The sequence below is a fragment of the Rhinopithecus roxellana genome, chromosome 6, assembly GCF_007565055.1.
Source record: "Rhinopithecus roxellana isolate Shanxi Qingling chromosome 6, ASM756505v1, whole genome shotgun sequence".
Classification (NCBI taxonomy): Eukaryota; Metazoa; Chordata; class Mammalia; order Primates; family Cercopithecidae; genus Rhinopithecus; species Rhinopithecus roxellana.
Window position 1 is genome coordinate 45,415,136 of NC_044554.1, and position 24,069 is coordinate 45,439,204.

General features: G+C 48.3%; 1 protein-coding gene across 1 annotated transcript in view; it reads right to left on the bottom strand.

The window, feature by feature from the left end:
- The window catches only part of LOC115898163 (radial spoke head 10 homolog B2-like), a 33,048-nt gene that overhangs the window by 5,881 nt on the left and 3,098 nt on the right, over nt 1-24,069 (bottom strand). The window contains exons 4-13 of the mRNA XM_030931978.1: nt 20,467-20,640; nt 18,431-18,516; nt 16,912-17,032; nt 15,841-16,017; nt 13,292-13,436; nt 11,840-11,961; nt 8,979-9,165; nt 5,793-5,907; nt 4,634-4,713; nt 4,042-4,190 (exon numbers count right to left, since the gene is read on the bottom strand). Coding sequence (XP_030787838.1) covers nt 4,042-4,190; nt 4,634-4,713; nt 5,793-5,907; nt 8,979-9,165; nt 11,840-11,961; nt 13,292-13,436; nt 15,841-16,017; nt 16,912-17,032; nt 18,431-18,516; nt 20,467-20,640 — 1,356 coding nt within the window. The remainder of the gene's footprint in view (nt 1-4,041; nt 4,191-4,633; nt 4,714-5,792; nt 5,908-8,978; nt 9,166-11,839; nt 11,962-13,291; nt 13,437-15,840; nt 16,018-16,911; nt 17,033-18,430; nt 18,517-20,466; nt 20,641-24,069) is intronic.

Here is a 24,069-nt window from a genome sequence, read left to right on the forward strand (position 1 = left end):
GCACTCCAGCCTGGGTGACAGAGCAAGACCCTGTCTCAAACACACACATACATACACACACACACACACACAATTTACCTCTCTATCCCTTCTCGAGTACCTCCAATATAACAGTATTTTTTGGCACAGAACACGATATAGAACATGGGAGAACAGAACACAGTCCAGGTGTGAAGTATGAACACAATGCTGTAGGCTGAAAAGCACCTGGGGAAACAACGTACTGCACAACAAAACCGGTTTTACCACAGAATAACTGACATGAAGAAGAGTTACGCTCTTCGCATTGGTTAAAGTCACAGTTTCCAAGAACCTATCAATAATCAATAATGTTAAGTGGGCCGGGCACGGTGGCTCACACCTGTAATCCCAGCACTTTGGGAGGCCGAGGCAGGTGGATCACGAGGTCAAGAGATCGAGACCATCCTGGCCAACATGGGGAAACCCCAGCTCTACTAAAAATACAAAATAATTAGCTGGGTGTGGCGGGTGCCTGTAATCCCAGCTACTCGGGAGGCTGAGGCAGGGGAATCACTTGAGCCCAGGAGGCAGAGGTTGCAGTGAGCTCAGATCGCACTACTGTACTCCAGCCTGGGTGACAGAGCAAGCCTCCGTCTCGATAATAATAATGTTAAGTGAGGACTTACTGTACTCAAATGTTCAGGTTTCAATATTTTTTTAAAAAAATCACTCATATCAATCATCCTCGGTAACATGGTGAAACCCTGTCTCTACTAAAAATACAAAAATTAGCCGGGTGTGGTGGCAGGCACCTATAATCCCAGCTAGTCGGGAGGCTAACGCAGGGGAATCACATGAGCCCGGGAGGTGGAGGTTGCGGTGAGTTGAGATCGCGCCACCGCACTCCAGCCTGGCTACAGAGTAAGACTCTGTCTCAAAAAAAAAAAAAAAAAAAAAAAATTAAAAAAAAAAAGTTAAGTGAGGACTTACTGTACTCAAATGTTCAGGTTTCAATATTTTAAAAAAAATCACTCATACCGACCAGCCTGGGCAACATGGTGAAACCCCATCTCTACTAAAAATATAAAAATTAGCCTGGGATGGTGGCAGGTGCCTGTAATCCCAGCTACTTGGGAGGCTGAGGCAGGAAAATCACTTGAACCAGGAGGAAGAGGTTGCAGTGAGCCGAGATCATGCCACTGCAGTCCAGTCTGGGAGACAGAGCAAGACTCCGCCTCCAAAAAAAAAAGCAAAAAAACAAAACACACAAAAACACACTCATACTAAGAACCAGGAAGATCTAAAACTGAATGAAAAAAGACAGTCCAGAGATGCCATCACCAAGATGACAGGGATGTTACAACTGACTGACGGAGACTGTAAGACAGTCATCACAAAAACGCTTCAATGAGGCTGGGTGCGGCGGCTCATGCCTCTAATCCTAGCACTGTGGGAGGCCGAGATGTGTGGATCACCTGAGCTCAGGAGTTTGAGACCAACCTGGGCAACATGGTGAAACCGTCTCTACTAGCTGGGTGTGGTGGCGTGCTCCTGTAATCCCAGCTACTCAGGAGGCTGAGGCAGAAGAATCACTTCAACCCAGGAGGCGGAGGTTGCAGTGAGCCAAGATCATGTCACTGCACTCCAGCCTGAGCGACAGAGCAAGACTCTGTAAAAAATAAAATAAAATAAAATAAAATAAATAAAATAAAATAAAAACTTCAATGGGCAATTGCAAACATGCTTGAAACAAACGAAAAACTGAAAAGGGCAAAGTGTAATGGCTCACTCCTGTGATCTCAGCACTTCAGGAGACCCAGGCAAGAGGACTACTTGAGCCCAGGAGTTCAAGATCAGCCTGGGCAACATGGCAGTAACACATCTGTACAAAAAATAGAAAAATTAGCTGGGTATGTTGGCACACATGTAGTCCCAGCTACTCAGGAGGCTGAGCTGGGAGGATCGCTTGAACCCAGGAGGTGAAGGCTGCCGGGAGCCAAGATTGCACCACCGCACTCCAGCCTGGGTGACAGAGCGAGACCCTCACTCAAAACAACAAACTATTTTCCCACAGTTACACACTAGGTTACCATCCATTTTTCTTATGTATACAACGTTACGAAATTTGTAAAGACTCTTTATTAGCATTAGTATTTGATTCTGTTTAATCATTTGTGTTCCCACAAGTACAAATTAAAAGTATCATGGAACAGGCCAGGCACAGTGGCTCATGCCTGTAATCCCAGCACTTTGGGAGACCGACGCGGGCGGGATCACGAGGTCAAGAGATCGAGACCATCCTTGCTAACACGGTGAAACCCCGCCTCTACTAAAAATACAAAAATCAGCTTAGTATGGTCATGCATGCCTGTAGTCCCAGCTACTCGGGAGGCTGAGGCAGGAGAATTGCTTGAACCCAGGAGGCGGAGGTTGCAGTGAGCCAAGATCACGCCACTGTACTCCAGCCTGGCGAAAGAGCGAGACTCTGTCTTTAAAAAAAAAAAAAGTACCATGGAACAGAAACAACCAATAGTATGAGAACACTGTATAAATAAGATGTTGTCACTATTTTCCCAAGTAATAACTTTTAAAAATTCCATTTTCAATAAACTATAATTGTTTTAAATGACATTCATCTTCCCCACTTCCTTTTTTTTTTTTTTTTTTTGAGACAGAGTTTTGCTCTTGTTACCTAGACTGGAGTGCAGTGGCACGATTTCAGCTCATTGCAACCTCTGCCTCCTGGGTTCAAGCAATTTTCCTGCCTCAGCCTCCCAAGTAGCTGGGATTACAGGCTCCCGCCACCACACCTGGCTAATTTTTTTTGTATTTTTAGTAGAAATGGGGTTTCACAGTGTTGGCCAGGCTGGTCTCAAACTCCTGACCTCAGGTGATCCACCCGCCTCAGCCTTCCAAAGTCCTTCCTTTGTATAAAGATTTCAGTTGACTTTATTGCTATTCTAGGATCAGGCAACATTTTGGTCCATCAAACAGAGTAAGGTGTTCCTCCGTTTTCCCTTTTTGTTTTTTGGGGGATTTTTTTTGGGACAGGGCCTCCCTCTGTCAACCAGGCTGGAATACAGTGGCATGATCACAGCTTACTATAGCCTCCCAAGTAGTTGGGACTACAGGTGTGCACTACCATGCCCGGCTATGTTTTGTTCATTTTTTGTAGAGAGGGGGATCTCACTGTGTTGCCCAGGCTGGTCTTGAATTCCTAAGCTCAGGTCATCCTCCTGCCTCGGTCTCCCAAAGTGCTGGAATTACAGGCATGCAGCACTGCGCTTGGCCCCATGTTTAAATGGCCGGAGCTGCGTGAATAAAGATATTGCAGGCCAGTCAGGCGCGGTGGCTCACGCCTGCAATCCCGGCACTTAGGGAGGCCGAGGCAGGTGGATCACCTGAGGTCAGGAGTTTGAGACCAGCCTGGGCAACATGGTGAAAACCCGTCTCTACTAAAAATACAAAAATTAGCCAGGCATGATGGTAGGCACCTGTAATCCCAGCTTCTTAGGAGGCTGAGGCAGGAGAATTGCTTGAACCCAGGAGGTGGAGGTTGCAGTGAGCCAAGATCGCCTCATTGCACTCCAGCCTGAGTGACAACAGCAACACTCTGTCTCAAAAAAAAAAAAAAAAAAAAAAAAAAAAAAAATATATATATATATATATATATATTTTAAGACAATGGCCCATGGCATATATAAATTTATATGGCCAAGCTGGTCTTGAACTCCTTGATCTCAGGTGATCCACCCGCCTCAGCCTCCCAAAGTACTGGGATTGCAGTATATATATATATATATATATATATATATATGCCATGGGCCATTGTTATAGGCCATAGGCCATTGTCTTGCCCTAATCTGTGAGCACATTGGGCAGGTGACGGCCATTTCTGTTCCTTCCGCTACCACAGACCACTGTTCTGCCAAGAGACTCCATAAACATTTAATGGTCCTGAAAATCCAGCCCAGATCGTCACCTGATTATTTGCATGTCATAGCTGGAATATCTTGCCTCTCTTTAATTAAAATCAAAGTGACTGTAAATAGAAAGCCAGTATTGAACTTAGGTGGTTACTTTCAGCATCCAGAGGAAGTGTCTCATCTTCATTGTAGGCTCATGGGGAGGCGCTGCGCGGGGTCTGCAGTAAGCTAGATAGATCTCCCAGCACTTATTCATGTAATTCATAGAGTAGAGCGTCCGCTGTTGCTCACAAAATAAATTGCCTAAAAATACAACGGTCGAAAAATGATTACAGACTTCTATTTTGAGAAAAAAAACAGCAGTAAATACAATCCTATTGTTTTTGGTTTTTTCCGAGACAGAGTCTTGCTGTCACTCAGGCTGCAGTGCTGTGGCACGATCTTGGCTCACTGCAACCTCCGCCCCCCAGGCTCAAGCGATTCTCCTGCCTCAGCCTCCCGAGTAGCTGGGATTAGAGGCATGCACCACCACGCCTGGCTAATTTTTTGTGTTTTTAGTAGAGACAGGGTTTTGCCATGTTGGCCAGGCTGGTCTTGAACTCCTTGACCTCAGGTGATCCGCCTGCCTCAGCCTCCCAAAGTGCTGGGATTGCAGGAGTGAGCCACTGCACCCCCAGCCCAGATTTATATTTTGAGGAAAAAAAAAAATGGGCCCGTAAATCAAATCCTATTGGTTTTGTATTTACCTTTTATCTGGCAGGCATTTGGATGAATGTTCTCCATCATCAGTTTTGTAAAACACAAGAAGAGCGATGGGCTTCTCTTTCTGTGATAATGATCAAAAGATACGATAATTACTTCTCCAAAAGAGGGAAATTAATTCCCTTCTCCTTGAGCACAGGCTAGACTTAATAATTTGTTTCTAATGTATAAAGTATAGAAAGGGAAGGCCGGAGTCAGTGGCTCACACCTACAATCCCAGCATTTTGGGAGGCCAAGGCGGGCAGATCACTCGAGTTCACGAGTTCAAGACCAGCCTGGCCAACACGGTGAAATCCCATCTCTACTAAAAATGCAAAAAATTGGCTGGGCTTGGTGGCGTACACCTGCAATTCCAGCTACTTGGGAGGCTGAGGCTGAGGCAGGAGAATCACTGGAACCCGGGAGGTGGAGGTTGCAGTGAGCCAAGATTGCACCACTGCACTCCAGCCTGGGTGACAGAGCAAGACTCCATCTCAAAAAAATAAATACAAAAATAAGTCTTTTTTACAAAAAGATATAAAACCACTTTTGCTGTAAGAAAGACAAAAAATTGTGACATAAGAAAGAAAAGTTGGTTGTGATTATTTGTTTCTGCATTAAAAACCCCAAGAGATATTTGCAGTATTGACCTGACTCGGATATGAAGGGTTTTCAAAGCTTTGATCTAGTGTCTCACGGCTTTGTGGTTCATATTTGTGGAAAGGTTGTGTTCTGAGTCCTTCATTTCAAGGGTATGTTAAAAAAAAAAAAAAAGACTGCTGAGGCTGGGCACGGTGGCTCACACCTGTAATCCCAGCACTTTGAGAGGCTGAGGCAGGTGGATCGCCTGAGGTCAGGAGTTCGAAACCAGCCTGGCCAACATGGTGAAACCCCATCTCTACTAAAAATACAACAACAACAACAACAAATTGCCAGGCATGGTGGCACACGCCTGTCATCCCAGCTACCCAGGAGCCTTGCTTGAACCTGGGAGGCAGAGGTTGCAGTGAGTCAAGATTGTGCCACTGCACTCCAGCCTGGGCAACAGAGCAAGACTCCGTTTCCAAAAAATAAAAATGACTGCTGAAGAAAAGAGGGCTTTATGACAATAGTACAATCTAGCCATGCTCCGTCCCCCAACGAGGGTCCAGAAATAGTACTGACTGGAACTCTTCGTGATAAGTGTGGTATGCCAAAGGCAGGAGGTAATTAAAAAATGTTCTCAGAAGTATTGTTGTAAATGGAGAATGGATTTCTTCAACTGGTATGTCATTAGTGGCTAAAATAAGAAAATTGGAGAGGATGTCTGATATTTGCTCGAACCTTCCATATTATTTGTTCCTGGTATACAATTTGAGGAACTGAATATGAGAGAGTACTTATTTCAAAATGCTCTGAACATGTATAAGCATCCAACTAAAAATTTAAAACTCTGTGAAAGCCAGGCGCAGTGGCTCACGCCTGTAATCCCAGCACTTTGGGAAGCTGAAGCAGGCAAATTGCCTGAGGTCAGGAGTTTGAGACCAGCCTGGGCAACATGGTCAAACCGTCTTTCTACCAAAAATACAAAAAATTAGCCAGGTGTGGTGGTGCACACCGGTAATTCCAGCTACTCGGGAGACTGAGGCAGAAGAATTGCTGGAACCCAGGAGGCAGGACTTGCAGTGAGCCAAGATTGAGTCACTGCACTCCAGCCTGGCAACAGAGCGAGACTTCGTCTAAAAAAAAAAAAAAAGTCAATCTGGTTCCTTTACAAGACGAGACATCTTGTCCCAATGTTTTCCACAGTAGTCTGAGACAATCTGATGAATGCTGCTAATTCTGAATGTATTTTAAGTATGTTTCAAACACTAAACTTTGACGTAAATGGGCAATTTTTCTAATACTTTATTTTTCAAGTGGATAATTTGAAGCCTGCAGCTCTGCCTCCCAGAATTTGGCTGAAAGAAGTCAAACTTCCAAAGTTGTTAAAATGTATCACTTCAACTTCCTAATTTGAAATCAAGACCAATCCTAAGACTACTTAGGGCCTTTTCTAGACTCTTCCAAGCCACTGCTGATTCTCCCCCCTTTTTTTTTTTTTTTTTTTTTGGAGAGTGGAGTCTCACTCTGTTGCCCAGGCCTGAGTGCAGTGGCGCAATCTCAGCTCACTGCAACCTCCGCCTCGCAAGTTCAAGCGATTCTTCTGCCTCAGCCTCCCGAGTAGCTGGGACTACAGGCATGTACCACCACACCCAGCTAATTTTTTGTATTTTTGGTAGAGACGGGGTTTCACCGTGTTAGCCAGGATGGTCTCAAACTCCTGATCTCATGGTCTGCCCGCCTTGGCCTCTCAAAGGGCCGATTACAGGCGTGAGCCACTGCGCCCAGCCTTTTTTTTTTTTTTTTTTGGTTGCTGAGACAGAGTCTCACTCTGTCACCCAGGATGGAAATCTTGGCTCACTGCAACCTCCACCTCCTAGGTTCAAGTGATTCTACTCCTGCCTCAACCTCCCACTAAGTAGCTGGGAATACAGGCATGTACCACCACACCTGGCTAATTTTTGTGTTTTTAGTAGAGACGGAGTTTTACCACATTGGCCAGGCTGGTCTCAAACTCCTGGACTCAAGTGATCCACCTCGGCCTTCCAAAGAGCTGGGATTACAGGCGTGAGCCACAAGGCCTGGCCGTCTCCCCAACTCTGACCTGACAATTCAGTGCTTTTTTACTGTAGATCGGTGGTCGGGGGAGAGGGAGGCAAACTTTCTGTAAAGGGCCGGAGAGTAAGTATTTTAGGCTTGGTGGACCAGACAGTCTGCATCACAACCCCTCCGCAGTGGTGCTTTGGGGTAAAGCAGTCACAAACGTGTGAGCAAATGGGCGTGTCTGTGTTCCAGTAAAGCATGATTTAGGGGAACAGGGGCGGACTGGATTTCACCCTGGGACCATGCATGGCTGGCCCTGCTTTTGTAGGTGACCTCGTACTGTTGCTGTTACGTCACGACACTGTCTCTTCAAGTACATCGTAATCACAGGGGAACAAGACCACGTGCTGATTTCTGCAACACTCTTCTCCCATCCTGGGCCTTCACCACTCCCTCCGCATTTCCAACTGCTTTCCAGGTGACACTGTGACACTGTCCTTTAAACCAGCGGTCCCCAACCTTTTTGGCATCAGGGACCGATTTTGTGGAAGACAATTTTTCCATGAATGGTGGGAAGGGGTGGGGGGACTGTTGGTTTCAGGATGATTCAAGCGCATTTGAATTACTGCACACTTTATTTCGATTAGGATGACATTGTAATACATAATGAAACAATTCTACAACTCACCATCATGTAGACTCAGTGGGGGCCTGAGCTTGTTTTCCTACAACTAGACGGCCCCATCTGGGGGTGACGGGAGACAGCGACAGATCATCAGGCATTAGATTCTCTTAAGCAGCGTGCGACCTACATCCCTCGCGTGCCAGTTCACAGGAGGATTTGCGCTCCTGTGAGAATCTAATGCCCACTGATCTGCAGGAGGTAATGCCAGCGATGGGGAATGGTTGTAAAAACAGATGAAGGTAGGCTGGGTGCGGTGGCTCATGCCTGTAATCCCAGCACTTTGGGAGGCCGAGGCAGGTGGATCATCTGAGGTCAGGAGTTTGAGACCAGCCTAATCAACATGGAAAAACCCCATTTCTACTAAAAAACACAAAAATTAGCTGGGCATAGTGGCCCATGCCTGTAATCCCGGCTACTCAGGAGGCTGAGGCAGGAGAGTCACTTGAACCCAGGAAGCGGAGGTTGTGGTGAGCCGAGATCATGCCACTGCACCCCAGCCTGGGCAACAAGAGCGAAACTCTGTCTCAAAACAAAAGAAAACAAAAAAAAAAAAGATGAAGGTTCACTTGCTTGCCCATGGCTCACCTTCCACTATGCAGCCTGTTTCCTAACAGGCCACAGACCAGTACTGATCCATGGCCTGGGGATTGGGGACCCCTGCCTTTTGTGTGTGTGTGTGTGTGTGTGTGTGTGTGTGTGTGTGTGTGTGTGTGATGGAGTCTTGCCCTGTCGCCCAGGCTGGAGTGTAATGTCATGATCTCGGCTCACTGCAACCTCCGCCTCCCGGGTCCAAGCGATCCTCCCGCCTCAGCCTCCTAAATGGCTGGGATTACAGGCGTGCACCACCATGCCTGGACAATTTTTTGTATCTTTTAGTAGAGACGGGGTTTCACCATGTTGGTTAGGCTGGTCTCAAACTCCTGACCTTGTGATCCGCCTGCCTTGGCCTCCCAAAGTGCTGGGATTACAGGCATGAGCCACTGCACCCAGCCTGGACCCCTGCTTTAAACCAAAAGATGTGAAGGATCTGGAATACTCACCACTTAATATCCTGTCCATATCAGCAAGAGTTAGTCTGTGGTGATGAAATTTGCAATCTTTTAGAAATCTCCAGAAGTGAAGCTTTATCAGAAAGGTATTATCCAGAGAGTGGTCACATCCCAGGCTGCTATAAAAGCTGTAGATTCTTCTTAATTCTGTAATATTTCTTAACACAGCATATTCTACCTGAAAGGAAGAAAGTCATGCGTGGATTAAGAATAAAAGATGGCTGAGCACGGTGGCTCAAGCCTGTAATCCCAGCACTTTGGGAGGCCGAGGCAGATCACCTGAGGTCAGTAGTTCCAGATCAGCCTGGCCACCATGATGAAACCCCATCTCTACTAAAAATACAAAATTAGCTGGGCCTGGTGCCGGGCACCTATAATACCAGCTACACAGGAGGCTGAGGCAGGAGAATTGCTTGAACCCGGGAGGAGGAGGTTGCAGTGAGCCAAAATCACGTCACTGCACTCCAGCCTGGGCATCAAGAGTGAGACTGTCTCAAAATAAATAAATAAAATTTAAAAATTATAAAAAGAACAGTCAGGCATGGTGGCTCACACCTGTAATCCCAGCACTTTGGGAGGCCGAGACGGGCAGATCATGAGGTCAGGAGATCGAGACCATCCTGGCTAATACGGTGAAACCCCGTCTCTACTAAAAAATACAAAAAACTAGCCGGGCGACGAGGCGGGCGCCTGTAGTCCCAGCTACTCAGGAGGCTGAGACAGGAGAATGGTGTGAACCCGGGAGGCGGAGCTTGCAGTGAGCTGAGAGCCGGCCACTGCACTCCAGCCTGGGCGGCAGAGCAAGACTCCGTCTCAAAAAAAAAAAAAAAAAAAAAGTTATCTGGAAAACAGACTTCCTTTCACACGGCATGTGCTGGCTTCCTCTCTCAGTGGCGGCAACAAAATTCTACTGTCTGCAGATCCTTATTCCTCATCAGCACATGTGCAAAAATCCTCAACAAAATAAGTGGAATCCAGCGATATATAAAGAATAGTAGCCATGCGTGCTGGCTCATGCCTGTCATCCCAGCACCTTGTGAGGCCAAGGCGGGAGGATCGCTTGAGCCTGGGAACTCGAGACCAGCCTGTGCAACATAGTGAGACCGTGTCTCAACTGAAAATTAAAAATTAAAGAAATTAACCAGGCACAGTGGCGAGTGCCCATATAGTCCCAGCTACACAGGAAGCTGAGGCGGGAGGATTGCTCGAGCCCAGAAGGTCAAGACTGCAGTGAGCTGAGATCGCACCACTTCACTCCAGCCAGGGTGACACAGCAAGACCCAAGCTCAAAAAAAAAAAAAAACAAACAAACAAAAACAAACAAACAAAAAAACAAAGATAATACAGCAATACCAAGTAGCGTTTAGCCTAGAATTGCAAAGCTGGTTCACGTTTGAAAAATCAATCAGTGTAATTCACACTACTGACAGACTGGAGATGAACCAAATGATTCTATCAGCTGAAGCATTTCACAGAATTTAACATCCATTCATGATAAGCACCCTCAGCAAATCAGGAATAGAAAGGAATCCCTCAGCCTGATCAACAGCATGTACGAAACATGCAACTCACACCACATGTAGGGCTGAAAGTCTGAAAGAAGCAAAATTGCATGTGCGGTGGCTCATGCCTGTAATCCCAGCACTTTGGGAGGCCGAGGTGGAAGGATCACCTGAGGTCAGGAGTTGGAGACCAGCCTGGGCAACACGGTGAAACTCCATCTCCACTAAAAATACAAAAAATAGCCAGGCTTGGTGGTGCGTGCCTGTAATCCCAGCTACTCAGGAGGCTGAGGCAGGAGAATCGCTTGAACCCAAAAGCCAAGATCATGCCATTGCACTCCAGCCTGGGCAACAAGAGGGAAACTCCGTCTCAAAAAAAAAAAAAAAAAAGCAACAATATTCGTGCTTGTTGCTTTACTCACCTCCCTCTGTCACATTTCACCTTTTAGGATTTTCCCCAGATCCTTGATGCCCTTAAGCTGCTCCAAATTCCCCACACAGGCAGCCCTGCCCTCTGCACAGCGTCCTGTTCTCCAGAACCACTCACCCCATGCCCTACCCTCTTCAATGAGACACTCAGAGAACGTGAAGAACAGGATTCGGGGTCCCAAGGGAGACAGGCAGCCCTGCCCTCTGCACAGCGTCCTGTTCTCCAGAACCACTCACCCCATGCCCTACCCTCTTCAGTGAGACACTCAGAGAATGTGAAGAACAGGATTTGGGGTCCCAAGGGAGACAGGCAGCCCTGCCCTCTGCACAGCGTCCTGTTCTCCAGAACCACTCACCCCATGCCCTACCCTCTTCAATGAGACACTCAGAGAACGCAAAGAACAGGATTTGGGGTCCTAAGGGAGACAGGAAGCCCTGCCTGGGCGGCTTCAGGCATCTGTTACGCTGAGCATTAATTCCTGCTTTTGAAAACGCAGTTCAATTGAATAAACATGTATCGTCTGCCCGATCTAAAGCACTGTTCTAGGCTGGGCGTGGTGGCTCACACCCATCACCCTGCGCTTTGGGAGGCCGAGGCGGGCGGATCACCTGAGGTCAGGAGTTCCAGACCAGCCTGGCCAATATGGTGAAACCCCGTCTCTACCAAAATACAAAAAAATAGCCAGGTGTGGTGGCGCACGCCTGTAATCCCAGCTACTCGGGAGGCTGTGGTGGGGGAATTGCTTGGACCCAGGAGGCAGAGGTGGCAGGCAGCAGAGATTGCGCCATAGCACTCCAGCCTGGGTGACAGAGCAAAACTCGGTCACAAAAAAAAAAAAAAAAAAAAACATTCAACACGTGACAGCAGTCACCAGCTGTATTTCTCCAGGATGCCACTGATACCAATAAAAAAGATTTTACCTGCTTCTTTTCTTCAGGTCGGGCTGCCTCAGGGTACATGTCCAGGAGCAAATTTAGATCCAGCTCAATGCTCGACCCCAACACAGAATGACTTTCACTGCCATCAAGCTTTCTGATCAGTTCTAATGAAGGAAGGCAAATACAGGGGATAATTACGGTTTGTTTGGTGTTTTTGTTTTGTTTTGTTTGTGTTTTTGTTTTGAGACAGGGCCTCACTCTGTCGCCCAGGCTGGAGTGCAGTGGCATGATCTCAGCTCACTGCAACCTCTGCCTCCCAGTCTCAAGCGATCCTCCCGCCTCACCCTCCCGAGTAGCTGGGACTACAGACATGCACCGTCACGGCCCAGCTCATTTTTGTACTTTTTGTAGACACAGCGTTTCACCATGTTGCCCAGGCTGGTCTCAAACTCCTGAGCCCAGGTGATCCCCCTGCCTTGGCCTCCCAAAGTGCTGGGATTACAGGCATGGGCCACTGCACCCATCCTTGGAGATAACTATGAAAAGCAATGTTAAAATTTCTCAGTGTTATGTCACAATGATTTTCTACCAAAATGTGATACAAGAATATTCCAAAAACCTACTAAGAATGCAGGCTGGGCACAGTGGCTCATGCCTGTAATCCCAGCACTTTGGGAGGCCGAGACGGGCGGATCACGAGGTCAGGAGATCGAGACCATCCTGGCTAACACGGTGAAACCCCGTCTCTACTAAAAAAATACAGAAAACTAGCCGGGCGTGGTGGCAGGTGCCTGTAATCCCAGCTACTCGGGAGGTTGAGGCAGGAGAATGGCGTAAACCCGGGAGGTGGAGCTTGCAGCGAGCTGAGATCTGGCCACTGCACTCCAGCCTGGGCGACAGAGCGAGACTCCGTCTCAAAAAAAAAAAAGAAAAAAAAAAATTAGCTAGGCATGGTGGTGCACATCTGTATTCCCAGCTATAGGCGAGGCTGAAGTGGGAGGATCACTGGAGCCCAGGAGTCTGAGGCTGTAGTGACAGAGCGAGACTTTGTCTCAAATTTTTTTTCTTTTTTTTTTTTTTTTTGAGACGGAGTCTGGCTCTGTCACCCAGGCTTGAGTGCAGTGGCCGGATCTCAGCTCACTGCAAGCTCCGCCTCCCAGGTTTACGCCATTCTCCTGCCTCAGCCTCCCGAGTAGCTGGGATTACAGGCACCTGCCACCACTCCCGGCTAATTTTTTGTATGTTTTAGTAGAGACAGGGTTTCACCGTGTTAGCCAGGATGGTCTCGATCTCCTGACCTCGTGATCCGCCCGTCTCGGCCTCCTAAAGTGCTGGGATTACAGGCTTGAGCCACCGCGCCCGGCCAAATTTTTTTTTAGAAAGGGTGTTGCTCACAGGTAACTTCTGTTTTCTGAAGCGTTCAGTGTATTTTCATGAGGGGAGACCGTGGATAAAAACAGGCCAATTTTATTTCAACAGGTGAATGCTTCCTACCGGCACTCCTGGACAATCTTTGGGCAACTCCTGGAGACAGGTCTAGGCAGCTGATGAATTCAACTTCAAGATCTGGAAACCCGGCTATGTGGTCATTGGAGAATGCGCCTTCGTACACACGCCCGTTCTTGAAAGTTAATCGGCCCTGCAGACACAAAAACAACTTTGTGCAGTTTAGGAAAAGTTTTCTTAGAAAAACAGTGGTAAGGCCGGGTACAGTGGCTCACACCTGTAATCCCAGCACTTTGGGAGGCCGAGGCAGGCGGATCACAAGGTCAGGAGTTCGAGATCAGACTGGCCAACATGGTGAAACCCCATCGCTACTAAAAATACAAAAATTAGCCAGGTGTGGTGGCGTGTACTATAGTCCCAGCTACTCGGGAGGCTGAGGCAGGAGAATCACTTGAACCCAGGAGGCGGAGGTTCCAGTGAGCCGAGATCACATCACTGCACTCCAGCCTGGGTGACAGAGAGTCTGCCTCAAAAAAGGAAAGAAGGAGGAAAGGAAAGGAAAGGAAAGAAGAAGAGAAGGAAAGAAAAGAAGAAGGGAAGGAAAGGAAAGCAAAGCAAAGCATGAGTAAATGTACCTTGATAGTTTTCTCAAGGGTTTGGAGCTTTTCGTTTGTTTTGAAAATACAGCACTTACTCCACATACAGTCAGGCTCCTGGGTCTCATGCACTGTATAAGTTCTCTCTCTTTTTCCTTCTTCTATTCCTCCTCCTCCCCTCTCTCTATCTCCCCCACAATCTTTCTCCAATTTTAAGCACCTCTAGGCCACAGAATGTGTCTTATTAAACTAGGCTAGTGACCAGCAGAATGCCCATCACACAATAGAGAGTCCCTGATTTCTTTCTTTCTTTTTTTTTTTTTTTTGTGAGACGGAGCCTCGCTGTCACCCAGGCTGGAGTGCCGTAGCACGATCTTGGCTTACTGTAACCTCCACCTCCTGGGTTCAAGCTATTCTCCTTCCTCAGTCTCCCAAGAGGCTGGGATTACAGGTGCCCACTACCACGCCTGGCTAACTTTTGTAATTTTAGTAAAGATGGGGTTTCACCATGTTGGCCAGGCTGGTCTTGAACTCCTGACCTCAAGTGTCTGTCCACCTCAGCCTCCCAAAGTGCTGGGATTACAGGCGTGAGCCACCATGCCCGGCCAAGACTCCCTGAGATTTGTCAAACCCAGGTCAATAGTCAGTTACCGATTCAGAAGTGGGCAAATGACCCTATTTGGCTCTGTGAAATGAAAGACCCTTTTAGAGAGCTTCTATCAAAAGTTCCTCCTTTTCTTCTACTTAGTATGGTATGCGGATGTGAAGGCTGGAACCACAGCAGCCGACTTCCAATCACGAAGGAGGAAAAACACAAGGGTGAAAGTGACATGGTGGGAGATACTATGGATACATGGAAGAGAAATTCTGACAGCAATGAGTTGCTGAAGCCTACATTATTCTGTATTACACATGGCAGACAACACTAGACTGTCAGTTGCGAACCAAAACCACCATCACACATGCACACACACACACACACCAAAAAAACCAAATAACCACTAAATACACAGGAAATCATTGACCATTGAAAATATTTTGCCAGGCACAGTGGCTCATGCCTGTAATCCCAGCACTTTTGGAGGCCGAGATGGGTGGATCACGAGGTCAGGAGATTGAGACCATCCTGGCTAACACGGTGAAACCCCGTCTCTACTAAAAAATACAAAAAAGTAGCTGGGCGACGCGGCAGGTGCCTATAGTCCCAGCTACTCGGGAGGCTGAGGCAGGAGAATGGTGTAAACCCAGGAGGCGGAGCTTGCAGTGAGCTGTGATCCAGCCACTGCACTCCAGCTTGGACAGCAGAGCGAGGCTCCGTCTCAAAAAAAAAACAAACAAACAAACAAAAAAAGAAATTAAGATGGTAAATCTTATGTGTACTTTACCACAATCAAAAAGACATCTAGAGCGCCTATATTTACAACATAGACAAAATAGACTTCAGAGAAATGAAAATTACCAGGGTTGGCCAGTGTGGTTGGTGGCTCACACCTGTAATCCCAGCACTCTGGGAGGCTGAGGTGGGCAGATCACTTGAGGTCAGGAGTTCGAGACCAGCCTGGCCAACATGAGGAAACCCTGTCTCTACTAAAAATACAAAAATCAGCCAGGCGTAGTGGCCTGCACCTGTAATCGCAGCTACTCATGAGGCCAAGGAAGGAGAATCACTTGAACCTGGGAAGCAGAGGTTGCAGTGAGCTGAGATCGCACCAATGTACTCCAGCCTGGGCGACAGAGCAAGACTGCGTCTCAGAAAGAAAGAAAATTAGCAGGGTTAATAGGAAATTACGTGATGACCAAAAGAGCCAGAGCACCAATGCATAATGACCCTCCACGTGTGTGCCCCGAACAACAAACTTCAAATATATGAAGCAAAACTGACAGAACTGAAAGCGGAAATAGACAAATCTGCAATTATACTGGGACATGTCAACGGCTTTACATAATTTCAATGGCTTTACATCGTTGTTTGAAATGTGATCTTCCCAGGTCTGTACTCACCGTGCCATGTTTCTTATTGGAAACCCATTCTCCGTCGTACACGACTCCACTGGCGTAATAAAACCTGCCACATCTGTGACGATGTCCGTCTATAAACTCCCCTATGTATTCATTTCTCAAGGGATACTGGGAACTGGGGATTCTCTTTAGAAACCATGTGTGTGTTCCAAAGCCATTCTGAAAAGAAAGCAGACGGCCGTCAGACATGCGCAAAGCAGTTTCTCTCTTGACCCGAACCCCCTCAAAATTAGGATAAACACAATGAAAACTGCAAAGGGCGAAGAACTTGGACTCTGGAGTTGCACAGACTTGGGTTCAATTTCAGCTCAGCTGCTTATTAATGAGTCTTTCGAACTAAGGCAGATGATTTAAGCCTTCTAAGTTCCTCATCCGTAAAACAGAAACAACACCTGCCCTTCAGCTTAGATACAAAGGAGTTCGAAACCAGCCTGGCCAACATAGTGAAACCCCATCTCTACTAAAAATACAAAAAAAAAAAAAAAAAAAAAAAAAATTAGCCGGGCCTTGGTGGTGGGCGCCTGTAATCTCAGCTACTCCAGAGGCTGAGGCAGGAGAATTGCTTGAACCCAGGAGGTGGAGGCTGCAGTGAGCTGAGATCACGCCACTGCACTCCAGCCTGGGCGACAGAGCAAGACTCTGTCTCTAAAAACAAACAGGCTGGGTTTGGTGGCTCATGCCTGTAATCCTAGCACCTTAGGAGGCTGAGGCATGCAGATCATTTGAGGTCAGGAGTTCGAATCCAACCTGGTCAACATGGTGAAACTCCATCCCTACTAAAAATACAAAAACAACAATTAGTCAGGTCATAGTGGCGGGTGCCTGTAATCTCAGCTACTCCAGAGGTTGAGGCAGGAGAACTGCTTGAACCTGGGAGGTGGAGGCTGCAGTGAGCCGAGATTGCATCACTGCACTCCAGCCTGGGCGACAGAGAGAGAGAGACTCCGTCTCAAAAAAAAAAAAAAAAAAAAACCCAAAAAGACATAATACATGTGTTGAGAATCGGTGGATCGTCCGCCTCTGGGTATGAACTGCTCCCCCGCCCGGGCGTACCTGGAGGCCCCTTTCCCACCGCCCGGTGTGCTCTTCATTGGCGGTCAGCCACCTCATCCTCCCCTCCCCGTGGCGCATGTTGTCTTCCCACTGGCCTTCGTATATATTTCCAGATTTATGACTAGGATGAAAGAAACCGAAGAAAAACAATCAGTTACCTCCTACACAACGTTTACCTTTAAGACATTCTTTTAAACACTCCCCTTGATCTCCTTTGAAGAAATCCACCCCTTGTACCTATACAATCTTCTCTGTATTTAAATTCAGGCCAGGCACGGTGGCTCACGCCTGGAATCCCAGCACTTTGGGAGGCCGAGGCTGGAGGATCACCTGAGGTCAGGAGTTCGAGACCAACCTGACCAGTAAGGAGAAACCCCGTCTATCCTAAAAATACAAAATTAACCAGGCGTGGTGGCGCATGCTTGTAATCCCAGCTACTCGGGAGGCTAAGGCAGGAGAATCGCTTGAACCCAGGAGGTGGAGGTTGCGGTGAGCTGAGGTTGCACCATTGCACTCCAGCTTGGGCGACAAGAGTGAAACTCCATCTCAAAAACAAAAACAAAAAACAAAAATTAGCCGGGCATGGTGGTGGGCACCTGTAATCCCAGCTACTCGGGAGGCTGAGGCAGGAGAATCGCTTGAACTCAGAAGGTGGAGGTTGCAATGAGCCAAGATCATGCCACTGCACTCGAGCCTGGGCAACAGAATGAGACTGTCAAATAAATAGATAGGTAGGTAGGCAGATAGATAGATCAATAGATAGGCAGGCATGAGGTCCTAAGGGAGCATGAGTCACTTTATTACACCTTCTGACTAATAAGGTGACAAAGTGGGTAAGAGCCAGGTTTTTAAAATCTTTTAATTATTCCCTATTGTATCATGATTAGTTAATATTTGGCCAGTTTTTGAGATGGGATCTCACTGTGTCACTCAGGCTGGAGTGCAGTGGTACAATCATGGCGGGAGAATTGCTTAAACCCAGAAGGTGGAGGTTGCAGTAAGCCGAGATGGCACCACTGCACTCCAGCCTGGGTGACAGAGCAAGATTGCATCTCAAAAAAAAAAAAAAGAAAAAAAATTCACTCTGCTTAGAGAGAAAACGTTCTGTGCAACTTTTGCACCTTACTTTTTTTTTTTTTTTTTTGAGACGGAGTCTCGCTCTGTTGCCCAGGCTGGAGTGCAGTGGCTGGATCTCAGCTCACTGCAAGCTCCACCTCCCAGGTTTATGCCATTCTCCTGCCTCAGCCTCCCGAGTAGCTGGGACTACAGGTGCCCGCCACCTCGCCCGGCTAGTTTTTTGTATTTGTTAGTAGAGACGGGGTTTCACTGTGTTAGCCACGATGGTCTCGATCTCCTGACCTCGTGATCCACCCGTCTCGGCCTCCCAAAGTGCTGGGATTACAGGCTTGACCCACCGCGCCCAGCCTGCACCTTACTTTTGAATATCCAAACTGAACATGTTTTGGGCCCACAAACACTTCTTTGCCCACACCCCAAGCGCAGCCATGGTCATACCTACCATCTTATTCCCCAGCCCTTTTTGATGTTTTGCACCCAGTCTCCCTCATACCAACACGTACCCTCTTGATTGTAATAAATGGAGCCCTGAAACAAATAATATCATCTTTAAAACTATCAAACCTCACGACACAAACGCTTTGTCAAATGTTTAAGGATATCAACTTAAAAACTAGAACCTACACAGAGGTCAATGCCATATGTAAGCAAGACATATAACCCGTTATTTTTCTGTTTTGCTGTCAAGAAAGTGGGAAAACTGCTGCACAAGGGGAAATGAGATAATGTCATGAATCAATTTCTCCTTAATAAAGTGCCTTATTGGCTAGGCATGGTGGCTCACGTCTGTAACCCCAGCACTTTGGGAGGCCGAGGTGGGCGGATCACAAGGTCAGGAGTTCGAGACCGGCCTGGCCAACATGGTGAAACCCTGTCTCTACTAAAAATACAAAAATTACCAGGGTGTGGTGGCACATGCCTGTAATCCCAGCTACTTGGGAGGCTGAGGCAGGAGAATCACTTGAACCTGGGAGGCAGAGGTTGCAGTGAGTCCAGATCGTGCCACACTGCACTCCAGCCTGGGTAATAGACCGAGACTCCGACTCAAAATAAAATAAAATAAAATAAAAAATGCCATATTAAGGCACAGAATGACTGCACTCATCATATTCAAGTCTATTCATTATATCCAGTAACTATAAGTCAATTAAGTACCTAAAGAAATCCTGTCTGTTGCCACTTGGAGTGAACAGTTGAGCCTTCCATGTAACGGAAGGTCACTCTCTCTTAGGCACCAGAACCATCGTTGTTTTACCCATTTGGACATCCTACTCATTTTACTGCCTTCGAGTATAAGTGAGCATAGTGTACCCTTTGATCTACATTGAAAAGCCTCAAAAGGCTTTTTCACAGGTTTATCTGTGTGTGAGAGAGACAGAAACAGAGAGAGAATTTTTCTATCTTCTCTCTCACGATCAGGCAAACTCATTCCTTCCTGCAGCCATTCAGATGCTGCTGTCTGGAAGTCACCATGCCCAGTCCCTCCAATATGTCTCAAGCAATCTGCTGTAAGCTAAAACACACACACACACACACACAAAACAACACAACTCAATAAACAGCCATTCAGATGCTGCTGTCTGGAAGTCACCATGCCCAATCCCTCCAATACATCTCAAGCAATCTTCTGTAAGCTAAAACACGCACACACACACACACACAACAACAACACAACTCAATAAATAGCCATTCAGATGCTGCTGTCTGGAAGTCACCGTGCCCAGTCCCTCCAATAGGTCTCAAGCAATCTGCTGTAAGCTAAAACACACACACACACACACACACACACACCACCACCACCACCACCACCACCACAACTCAATAAACAGCCTGTTAAAGCCTGCATATGTCCACGCACAGTGGCGCATGCCTGTAATCCCAGCACTTTGGGAGGCCGACGCGGGTGGATCACTTGAGGTCAGGAGTTGGAGACCACCCTGGCTAACATGGCAAAACCCCGTCTCTACTAAAAATACAAAAACTAGCTGGGCATGGTGGTGCACACCTGCAGTCCCAGTTACTTGGGAGACTGAGGCAAGAGAATTGCTTGAACCCAGGAGGCGGAGCTTGCAGTGAACTGAGATGGAGCCACTGCACTCCAGCCTGGGCAACAGAGCGAGGCTCCGTCTCAAAAAAAAAATAATAATAATAAAATGGTTAATTTACGTAATGTGAATTTCACCTTAATAAACAAAAAGTGAATATGCCCTGGACAGCGCCGCCAGCCCATACCCGCTTCTCTCTCCATGTGGCCGCCCAGCCCCTCCCTTGCTCTCCACACGGCCACCCCATCCCCTTTCTGCCCCGCCCCCCACCCCGCCTTGCCCCCCATGGCCGACTCCCCCCAGTGGCTGCCCATCTTCCCTGCCCTCCACGGGGCCGCGCCGCTCGCCCGTGGCTGCCCATCCCCCCACCCCGTCACTCCCGCCCCCTCCCCCGCCCTCCACGGGGCCGCCCCGCCCCGCCCGCCCCGCCCACCTTCCCGTGCCGCCTGCCATTGCACCAGTGGCCGATGTAGGATGCGGGCTGGGTGCTGCACTTGAACATCCCGAACCCGTTCCTCATGCCGTTGACCACTTCGCCTTCGTACATGCTGCCGTCCGGCCACGTGTACACGCCGTGGTTCATCGGGACATTCTTCACAAAGTCACCCTGAAGCAGAACGGCCATGGGGTGACAGAAGGAAGAGTTGGGGGTGGGGGCGGGAATCCCTAGTCCTGTGGGCGGTTCCAGGAGCTGCCTGACCTCTGATTCTGTTCTTGCCTCTCCTGTGGACACGCATTGAACATCCCCTCGCATTCTCTCTCTTCCTGGTCTGCATTTCCCATCCTCTCTCATCCGACCCGACCACTGGGCGGAAGCTCAGGCAGGAGGAAATATCTGGGAGGCTGCAGGTCGACCGAGCTCGAAGGAGCGAGCAGGTGAGGTTGGAAAGTGCTGGCTTCCAATCCTGACCCGGGGAACTTCAGATTCTTAGAACTCACCTTGGCAGGGCGCAGTGGCTCACGCCTGTAATCACAGCACTTTGGGAGACCAAGGTGGGAGGATTGCTTGAGGCCAGGAATTTGAGGCCAGCCTGGGCAACTGAGGGAGACCCTGTCTCTAGAAAAATATTTGTTTTTGTTCTTATTTTTCAGACAGAGTCTCACTCTGTTGCCCAGGCTGGAGTGCAATGGTGCCATCTTGGCTCACTGCAACCTCTGCCTCCCATTTTCAAGCAATTCTCCTGCCTCAGCCTCTCAAGTAGCTGGGATTACAGGCACCCACCACCACACCCTGCTAATTTTTTTTGTATTTTTAGTAGAGACGGAGTTTTGCCATGTTGGCCAGGCTGGTCTCAAACTTCTGACCTCAGGTGTTCCACCTGCCTCAGCCTCCCAAAGTGCTGGGATTAACAGGCGTGAGCCATCATGCCTGGCTTTTTTTTTTTTTTTTTTTTTTTTTTTTTGAGACAGGGTCTCACTCTGTCACCTAGGCTGGAGTGCAGCGGCGCAATCACAGCTCACTGCAGCCTTGACCTCCCAGGCTCAAGTGATCCTCCCACCACGCCCCCCAAATAGCTGAGACTACAGGTGTGTATGCCACAAGCCTCACTAATTTTTAAATATTTTGTGGAGATGGGGTTTCTCTATGTTGCCCAGGCTGGTCTGGTCTCAAACTCCCAGCCTCAAGTGATCCTCCCACCTTGGCCTCCCAAGTAGCTGGGACTACAGGTGCATGCCACCAAGGTGCAGTGGTGCACGCCTATAATTCCAGCACTTTGGGGGTGCTGAGGTGAGAGGATCTGTTGAGCCCAGGAGGTTGAGGCTGCAGTGAACTATGACCACTGCATTCCAGCCTGGGTGACAAAGCAAGATCCTGTGTCTAATGGAAAAAAAAAAAGGAGGTGAATTCACTGTTCCCTCCAGGCTTAATGATGACTGGGGCAGTTCCTCTTTCTTTTTCCTTTTTTTTTCCCCCCAAGAGGGAGTATTGCTCTTGTTGCCCAGGCTGAGTGCGACGGTGCAGTCTCGGCTCACTGCAAACTCTGCCTCCCAGGTTTAAGCAATTCTTCTACCTTAGCCTCCCGAGTAGCTGGGATTACAGGCGCCCACCACCACGCCCAGCACATTTTTGTAGTTTCAGTAGAGACAGTTTCACCATATTGGCCAGGCTGCTCTCAAACTCCTGACCTCAGGTGATCTGCCTGCCTCGGCCTCCCAAAGTGTTGGGATTACAGGCATGAGCCACTGCGCCCGGTCAGAAAATCCTTCTTTCTGCCACAGGTCATCAAAATATTCTGTAAACAAGTCAGTCAACAGCCTGCCCCAGGGGCAACTGCTAGGGAACCCGCTCTGCCCAGGACATCTGAGTGGACAGCAGGCAGCATGCTGCACACCACCCAGCAGCGTCGGATCCTCTTCCAGGAACCTGAACTCCCTGGAGGCAGCCAAGTCAGCAGACAAAAGAGGACAGCACAGCCTGGCCTGATCACTAGCCAGGACCCATGAGGCCAGCCGGCCTCTCTCTGAGGATGCTTCTAGGAGACCCCGAGTCCTGCCCAGAAGCCCCCGACTGGGCTGGAGTGGGGATCTGTGCCTGCAAAAATGACCCCCCCACCTGCCGAGAGTTTCCCGCGACAATGAGGCACGGGGGGGTTCTTGGTAAATTACCATTTAAAGACCAGAAATTGGCCTGGTGCGTGGCTCACACCTGTAATCCCTGCACTTTGGGAGGCTGAGGTGGGCAGATCACCTGAAGTCAGGGGTTTGAGACCAGCCTGGCCAACATGGCAAAACCCTGTCTCTACTAAAAATACAAAAATTAGCCTGGCGTGGTGGCGCGCGTCTGTAATCCCAGCTACTCTGGAGCGAGGCAGGAGAATTGCTTGAACCCAGGAGGTGGAGGTTGCAGTGAGCCGAGATCCCGCCACTGCACTCCAGCCTGGGCGACAGAGCGAGACTCTGTCTCAAAAATAAAATAAAATAAATAGAATAAAATAAGGACGAGAAACCTTGCATGTCAGTCGCTGTCGCATGGGAAGGGAGCTGGCATGAATCCAAGGTGGGGGCCCAATCCTCAGGCTCCCCTGGAACTTGGAGATCCTCCTCGCCCCGCCAGTGAGGGTCAGTCCCTCCCTCTCTCTCCCTGCTCCTCTCACCGCCCAGCTGCAGTTGGCTTCCCAGCCCAAACTTGACTCCGTTTCCATCATTGCCTGGGTGTTATTTGAATAAGTGCATTATGCGCATGTGTTTTAGATGTCATCATTACCATTTATAAACACCATCTGTTAGCAACTCTGCATTTGGGAATTTTAGAATAGCATTTCAGGCGCTCACTCACTTTGTGGGTGGGAATTGAGCCTGGTACAATCCCTTGGAGAACAATTTGGTCCTTGCAATCAGTTTAAAAATACATATTCTCAACCCCGCAAGACAGGTGAAATGAAAGCCACATAATGGAATACACGCAGCCAGTAAAAACAGATCTGCATCCATGGATATGGTTTGATCTCAAAATTAAAGGTACAGGCCAGGTGCGGTGGCTCACGCCTACAATCCCCAACACTTTGGGAGGCCGAGGTGGGAGGATCGCTTAAGCCCAGGAGTTCAAGACCAGCCTGGGCAACACAGCAAGACACTGTCTCTACAAAAAAAAAAAAAAAAAAAAGTAAAAATAAATTAGCCAGGCACTGTGGAGCACACCTGTAGTCTCAGCTACTCAGCAGGCTGAGCCGAGAGGATCGCTTGAGCCTGGGAGTTTGAGGCTGCTGTGAGTCATGATCTCACCACTGCACTTCAGCCTGGGTGACACAGCAAGACCCCACGTCAGACTAAGTAAATGTGCCAAAGAGAGTGTGTAATAAACTGTGTGTGTTTGTGAAAAGCAAGACAGGCTACAGAAGGTCCAGGCTGCCGTGAGTCATGATTGCACCACTGTACTCCAGCCTGGGCAACAGAGCAAGACCCTATCTCCAAAAAAAAAAGTAGGACAAGCTGCATACATGTTTGTGTGCTCTCTGTGCTGAGAAGGCGTGGAATACCTCTAGAACACACAAACCAGTAACAATTCCTCCTGGGTTCGGTGTAGTCATGAGTTACT